Here is an 8558-nt window from a genome sequence, read left to right as displayed (position 1 = left end):
TCTACATTTGATGCAATATTATTGGTTTATGTACAATGTCCTACTTTATGTGTGCACAAATATATTAGTTGTATATATAAGACAATTTTATATAACCTTTTAGCATTATGGTTACATCATGACTAATAAATGTCTTCTTCAGTATTCTGTTTCAATAATCCCGTTGACAGTTTTCAACTGAAACTCATTGTGAGTATATATAAGATGAAAGTCCACGTCACATTTTACATACTTGATACAAAGAGATCAACTTATACATCACGAAAAACATTTGCATTTACGTTAGTATTACAGTGTATAACATTTAAGATGTGTGTTATGATATAGACGATTAATATCCTAGACATTTCTATTAATCGTGCTTGGTTTAAAAAATTTAAAGCAAAATGTGGAAAAAATGGTGGCTGTTACATGCTACGGATTTTCAATCCTTAATGTATCCTTGTTTCATTATTAGCCGCATTCTCGGAATGTTTCCCTATAAAATCAGTGCTTCGACTTTCGACGCTTCAAAACCATGGTACACCTTATCAACCATAGTTATTTGCATTTGCGGCATTTATGACATAACGCTCATTCACACTCTTATTTATAAAGTTAATTTCGGAGATATGACCAAAAATCTTCAGGCTATTTTATACTATATGTGTAGCGGTTTTATCATAATCATTACACATATCTTGAGTGTTCCGCGAATGCGCTTGCTACAGACTATTTTGAAGATTTCGAAATTACCCTCGAAGTCATATGAAAACCTATCCAAATTTATTCATGTTAAGGATATCTTGGGTACCATATTCGTGATCGTGCAAATGTATATATATTTTCCTAAAACTGAGATGTTTAATTCTTTGAATAGCCTGACCAGGGTACTCACAGCATATCAAGTCGTTGTGGTATTTCAAACAAATATGTTATATATAAATTGTGTTTATGTATTAAAGGCTTGTTTCAAGAATATTAATGATAATCTGACGCATATACAAAGACTCATGGTAAACGATACAAGACCATTATGTGTTTCCATATTGATGAGCAACATAAAGAGAAGTTTGCTAATAGAACTAAAGGCCCTGAAGAAGCGACATCTGATGCTTAGTAACACAGTGCAAATGATGAACATAGTCTTCAGTCTGCAACTACTTGCTACTATAGTTATAATATTTTTTATGACGACTTTTGAATTGTACTTCTATATAGTGCGCTGGCAAAATGGGATACTCATTATTAGTTTTAATAATCCGTTTTTTTGATAAATTTTTAGCATCCATAATATATTACGTTACACAAATGATGCTACTTGTATGGATCTGCGAAACCGGAAAAAATCAGGCTCAACAGATTCGTACCACTATTCACGATCTACTTAACAACACTAGTGATAAACAAATTAAAAACGAGGTAATAAAATTATAATTTTATTTGCATATATTTAATTTATTTATATATTTTTCTGAAAAAGTATTTATGTCAATTTTTTTTAAACATTAAATTTATAATTTCAATTATAAATGCGTTTTTCAATTTTACATCTTTATTCTTGCATTTATTACTTTGAGATTTAACTTTGTAGCTGCAGCTGTTTTCTTTACAATTATTGCATTGTAATAATATTTTTTCGGCAAAAAGTCTCAATGTAGATGCAACGCTTTTCGCAACTGTAAGTAATGAAATTATTTAGTTTAATTAATAGTCCATATTGTTTATACTTTTTATTGTTTTCAGTTTATGGGTAAAATCTCGACATATATGTTGATATTAATACAATTCTTGATTATATCACATTCTTGCGACAGATAGTCAATATTTAATAAGCAATCCAATTATACACAATAAAAGAGATAATCAAAAAATAGAATACGATTTATTTATATATTTATATATTTATGTACTTCCTTACATAAAAAGAAAATATTATATAAGAAACTCCGAAAATTTTTATTATTTTCATATTATAATAATATATTATAAGAGAAAATATGAGAAAAAAGAAAAGAAGTCTGTTTAATTTTTTTAATGTTCTTCTATATGTATAATACTTGATAGCTTTGCAAGATTAAACTTAATACTTTTCGAATTTTGTATTAATCTTTGATTCAGAATAAATCAACAACTGTATTAATTCTTAATATAAATTGACATTTGTACGATCAAGTAGAATGAAAATGTAATTTACTAAATTAAGAATAAATAATCATTAATAATTGTTAATATGATAATTATTTTGCAAGCATCACTTCTGATCTCTAAACAGAATGCAAAAGTAATTTAAGAAGAATGGAATAAAATGTTTCACAAATTTATACTGATTATAAAAGATAAACAATAGTAGAGTGATAGGTTAATCTGTAACTGTTGCTGGATTTTGTAATCCAAGTTCAAAGTGAAGAGTTACAAAGTTATGTGTGCGGAGCGAAAGATGTAAAGTAGATGAAGAAGTAAAAATTGTAAAAAATGGAAAATTGGAAATTGTAAAAAAAAAGAAAGCTTTACAAAAAAAATGACAAAGGCTTTTCATTACGCACTACAAGGTCTAAAGGATTTTTAAGGCTTACTATTATCTCAGATTATGATATCAGAAGCAAGAAAACAACATAAATTCTTGTAATAAGAATTGTATATGAATAGAAGACTCATTTTTCAATAAACTAACACTTTACAATCATTGGCTAGAAAATGTATCGAAAATTTTTGAAGAGAAAGTTAAATCACATACTTATTTCTAAATAATATTAATTTGAGAATATATCAAAGCTGTGAGAGACTCTAGCTCATTTCATCTTTGGTTATATTATAATTAATTTCCACATGATTTTTTATTAATTAACAAAACATATATACAAAACATATAACACAATAGAAGAATTTTCGATATATTTTACAAGTCAGTTCTATCAATTATAAACTTTATCAAGACATATTTTTATATTAAAATATTTTGGAAAAATTTCTTATTGTGTATCATCTCGCTAACGTCACAATCTGAGATAGTAACAGTGAAAAGAATGGGAACTTTAATAAATTAAAAATAAAAATTTTTTTTTAACAGAGAGAAAAGTTTTAATAAATACTAATAATGTTAACTTCAATCTTAAAAAGATATCTTCCTATTTACTTATAAATTGTTTGATAAACAATCAATAACTATAATCTTTATAAATAAATATTTATAAATATTTATAAATTCTTACGTATTTATAAATTTCCTTATAATTATTTATCAAAATAATAAAATATATACATTTCTGAATATCAAATCATACAATTATATAAATAAATCATTAATTTTTATTTTGCTTAACTTATTTTCGTTTTTACAAATATTATCTTTTATCGAAGATAATATAATTATATCTAAATTGGATTAAACATTTAACTTCTAAGAACAGATCATACAATATATTGCCTATATATTAGCAAAATGAGTTTTATATATTAATATAATAATTCATTTAAGTTTTTCAACGTGACGTAATCAGCTCATCATTATAATAACATCGTTTGCATCTGATAATATACTTCTTTATTTTATTGATTTTCTGGAATAGAAGAGCTATAATACGATTGATATTAGTTTATTAATACAAATAATTTTTGAGATTTAAATTGTATAATTTTCTCTTTTTTCATTAATAAACTTTTAATTGTTACAAGTAACTTCTCATTTTAAAGCAGTTTATATACCCATATACTGTTTTATTATAGTATAATAAAATATCTTATGGAATTATTGAAAAATATGGACTCTGAAAATAAATAGTTATTAGCAAATAGGTAATCGTTGTAAAAGCATTTTTGAAAGCGATTCACATGATAATGTCGTTTGCTATTTCATGTGTGCACTTATTATTCACAAGTCGTACGTCATCAATTACATAATTTATATATTCCCTTATAAAGAAATGAAAATTGCCGATCAAAAGATGCCATGGTTACATCATGCCAAACAAAGTATCTTTTTAATTTGACGTAGAATCTCACGTGATCTCATCACGTGATTTTTCAGAATCTCACCCACCAGTAGCTTGTGGTGAAAAGAGTCCGCGAGATCACGTGATAGAATTACGTGAGATTTCATACTACAAAGAAGGGAGATCTATGTCCATTAGCAATTATATTCGTAGTTTTGAAATTAAATTCGTCGAGTCAACATTGACGAGAATTTTATATCGATTAATGTACGTAAAAAAAAGTAACGAAAAGATTGTGTATATTAAATTAAAAAAGAAGCTTTGTTGTCACATTCACATTTATATCAAAATGTATTAATAACGTAATTATTAATTTCTAAATTGTTCGTAGTATATCATTTGTGACAAATCATCGATTATGTTCAATTTGTCATCGAGTTTTCAAGGAGGATCCAAAAGAAAAAAAGAAAAAATAGAATGGCGAATGTTCCACGCCAAGGATTTCCGATCCTTGATGCAACCTTGCTTCATTTTATGTCGTATCTTTGGAATATTTCCGTACAAAATCAATGTTACGAGTTTTGAAATTTCAAAACCATATCTCATTCTGTTGATTGTCATTATCTGCTCTTGTAGTCTTTGTTTGATAATACAGAACAATTTTGTTATTTTCAAAAATTATATGATAAATGTACTTATCAATCTTGTACGTATCTGTATCTTAGTGCTTGGCAATTTCATAATAATTGTCACGTCCATTCTAACGGTTCCACGAATGCGCTTGCTTCAGACTATAATGAAGATCTCTTCAAGATTGCCCTCGGAATCATATGAGAAGTTATCTAAACTAATCCACGCTAAAGATATCATCGGTTTCTTTTATTCAGTTTGGATCATATTATCGTTGATATACATATTGCCAATAAATCGCTTGTTTGAAATATACATTATTGTAGCGATATTTCAGATGGATATGCTGTACATGAATTGTGTTTGTGTATTAAAAGCATGTTTTACAAGAATCAACGACAATTTGATGAGCATGAGAAGATTTATTGCAAATAATGAGTCAAGAATCCATACATTAAACTATCACAACCATAGAAATCCGTTTCTGATTATGGAACTCAAGGCTTTAAAAATACAACATTTGACGATCAGTGATACAGTACAGATGTTAAACATAATCTTCAGTTTACAGCTCCTTGCTACAATAGTCATGACCTTATTTACCATCACTATCTGTTTATACTTCTACATACTAGCAGCAAAACATTTTTTAGTGAACGTGAATTTTTTTATGAATATATCATTTCACACGTTTTTTCTACAGTACGTGACATACTTCTTCATAAAAATACTATTGATAGTATGGGCTTGTGAAACGGGTAAAGCTCAAGCTCAACAAATCAGCATTTCCATTCATGATGTATTTAACGTTACCACCGATAAGAAAATCAAAGATGAGGTAATATACTGAAATATCAAATTTTTACATTTCTTTTAAATTGTATCTTGTGTAATAATTATTGTTAAACCAAATTGTATTCATAATTATATTTTTCAATCTTATATTTAACGATTTGTGATTGCAGTTACAAATATTTTCTTTACAAGTACTTCATTGCGATAATATATTTTCTGCAAAATGTTTTACTATAGACGCGAAGCTTCTTACTGCGGTGAGTAATATATTGCACGCTTTTGTTAATTAACAATTAGTAATAATTATATTAGTTAGCAATAATAAAGTAATTAAAACTAGTAATTGAAATTAGCAAAATGTGCATTATTCCTTTTCTTAATTTTATTTTTAGGTAGTAGGTAGCGTCAGCATGTACCTAATAATATTATTTCAATTCAAGAATATATCAAATTCTTGTGTAGAAAAGACGACAAATAGTACAGGAGAAATCTAATTAAAAGAAGATATATAACAAAATAAACAGTGATTTTATATGAAGAATTGATTGTTATATATATTTAAATTAAATTTTATTTATTTATGCTGATGTGAATAGTAATCGCTAACTTTTTCTTATTTATATACATATATATATATATATATATATATATATTCATAAAAATACAAAGATGTTAATAAAAATCTTGTGTTAAATTTATATGAATATTGAATATAAAATAAAATTTTAATGATAAGAATTTTAATAATAAGAAAGAAATTTTAATGTTCCTTAAATATATTATATAATAGTTATATAATAAATTGTTTTTCATAAAGAAATTAGAAAGAGGGTGAGAGAATTTTCGAATTGGACAATCATCATTAATGGATTTCCACATTTAATGCAATATTACGCAGTCCATATACAATATTCTACTTTATGAGTGCACAAATAATATATTAAGACAATTTCATAAAACCTTTTAGCATTATGGTTACTTCATAACTAACAAATGTCTTTTCCAGTATATTCCAGTATTCTGCTTCGTAATACTGTTGATAATTTTAACTGAAACTCATTGCACGCATATATAAGACGAAAAGCCCACGTCACATTTTACATACTTGATACAAACAGACTAACTTATATATTACGCATAGAAAAACATTTACATTAATATTAGTACCACAGTGTATATAACATTAGTAACATTTAAGATGCGAATTATGATAGACGATTAATATCCTAGAAATTTCTGTTAATCGTGCTTGGTTTGAAAAATCCAAGATAAAATGTAGAAAAGATGGTGGTTGTTACACGCCACGGACTTCCAATCTTTAATGTATCCTTATTTCATCGTTGGTCGCATTCTCAGAATATTTCCCTACAAAATTAATGCTTCGATTTTTGGGACTTCAAAATTATACTACATACTATCAACCGTGATTATCTACATTTGCGGCATTTATGACATAACGCTCATTCACACTCTTATTTATAAAGTTAATTTCGGAGAGATGACCAAAAATCTTCAGGCTATTTTATACTATATGTGTAGTAGTTTTATCATAATCATTACACATATCTTGAGTGTTCCGCGAATGCGCTTGCTACAGACTATTTTGAAGATTTCGAAATTACCCTCGAAGTCATATGAAAACCTATCCAAATTTATTCATATTAAGGATATCTTGGGTACCATATTCGTGATCGTGCAAATATATATATATTTTCCTAAAACTGAGATGTTTAATTCTTTGAATAGCCTGACCAGGGTACTCACAGCATATCAAGTCGTTATGGTATTTCAAACAAATATGTTATATATAAATTGTGTTTATGTATTAAAGGCTTGTTTCAAGAATATTAATGATAATCTAACGTATATACAAAGACTCATGGTAAACGATACAAGACCATTATGTGTTTTTATATTGATGGGCATAAAGAGAAGTTTGCTAATAGAACTAAAGGCCCTGAAGAAGCGACATCTGATGCTTAATAACACAGTGCAAATAATGAACATAGTTTTCAGTTTGCAACTTCTTGCTACTATAATTACGATCTTTTCTATTACGACTTTTGAATTATATTTCTATATAGTGCACTGGCAAGATGGCATACTCATTATTAGTTTTAATAATCCATTTTTTGACAAATTTTTAATGACCATAATACATCACTTTATACAAATGATGCTACTTATGTGGATCTGCGAGACCGGAAAGAAGGCTCAACAAATTCATATCACTATTCACAATCTTCTTAACAACACTAAGTGATAAACAAATCAAAGACGAGGTAATAAGATTGTAATTTTATTTGCATATATATTTAATTTTTTTATGTAGAATTTATTTTTCTAGAAATGTATTTACGTCAATTTTGTTAAACATTGTATTTACCGAGTTATAATGCAAGAATAAAGAATAAAGAATGGTATTTTTCAATTTTACGATGGTTCTTTCTTCATTTTTTGCGTTTATTACATTAACGTTGCAGTTGCAGCTATTTTCTTTATAACTGCATTGCCATAATATTTTTTCGGCAAAAAGTCTCAATATAGATGCAACGCTTTTTGCAGCAGTAAGTAATATAGTTATTTAGTTTAATTAATCCATATTGTTGATACATTTTATTATTGTTTTCAGTTTACGGGGTATCACGACATATATATATATATATATATATATATATATTGATATAATTCTTGATTATGTCACATTCTTGTGACAAAAAGACAATATTATATAACTAATCCAGTTATATAAAAGAGATAATCAAAGAATAGAATATGATTTATTTATATAATTCCTTATATAAGAAGCAAATATTATATAAATGGAGTTCCGAAAATTTTATTCTTACTATATTATATTATATCATATTTAGAAGAAAAGAAGTCTATTTAATTTTTTTGATGCAGTCCTCCAATATATATACTATTTTTATATATTTATATAAATATTTTTGCGAGATTAAATTGAATACTTTGCGAATACTTTTTTGTGTCAATCTATTTTTGATTCAGAATACACCAACAACTGTATCAGTTTTTAACATAAATTGAGATTTGTACGATTAAGTAATATAAAAATGCAATATAATCAAATTAAGAATAATTAATCATTAATAACACAGACTCACAAAAAAAGTACTCTGTGCTGAGATGGAGATCCAGCTATTCTTATGTATTTTGAGTCGCTGAATACGAATCTGACATCAAAATAGGACTATCCAG

General features: G+C 26.6%; 1 protein-coding gene across 1 annotated transcript; it reads left to right on the top strand.

The window, feature by feature from the left end:
- The first annotated feature begins 992 nt into the window (after nucleotides 1-992).
- Nucleotides 993-5830, top strand: LOC105627029. Its single transcript, XM_012208308.1, has 5 exons — nucleotides 993-1098; nucleotides 1265-1401; nucleotides 5245-5379; nucleotides 5507-5593; nucleotides 5729-5830. The coding sequence occupies exons 1-5, from the start codon at nucleotides 993-995 to the stop codon at nucleotides 5828-5830; spliced, it is 567 nt and encodes a 188-aa protein (XP_012063698.1).
- The last annotated feature ends 2728 nt before the right edge of the window (nucleotides 5831-8558 follow it).

Source organism: Atta cephalotes, assembly GCF_000143395.1.
Source record: "Atta cephalotes unplaced genomic scaffold scaffold00007, whole genome shotgun sequence".
In the NCBI taxonomy this organism is placed as follows: domain Eukaryota; kingdom Metazoa; phylum Arthropoda; class Insecta; order Hymenoptera; family Formicidae; genus Atta; species Atta cephalotes.
The sequence above is the reverse complement of the archived record's forward strand: the minus strand, read 5'-3'. Positions and strand labels throughout refer to the sequence as shown.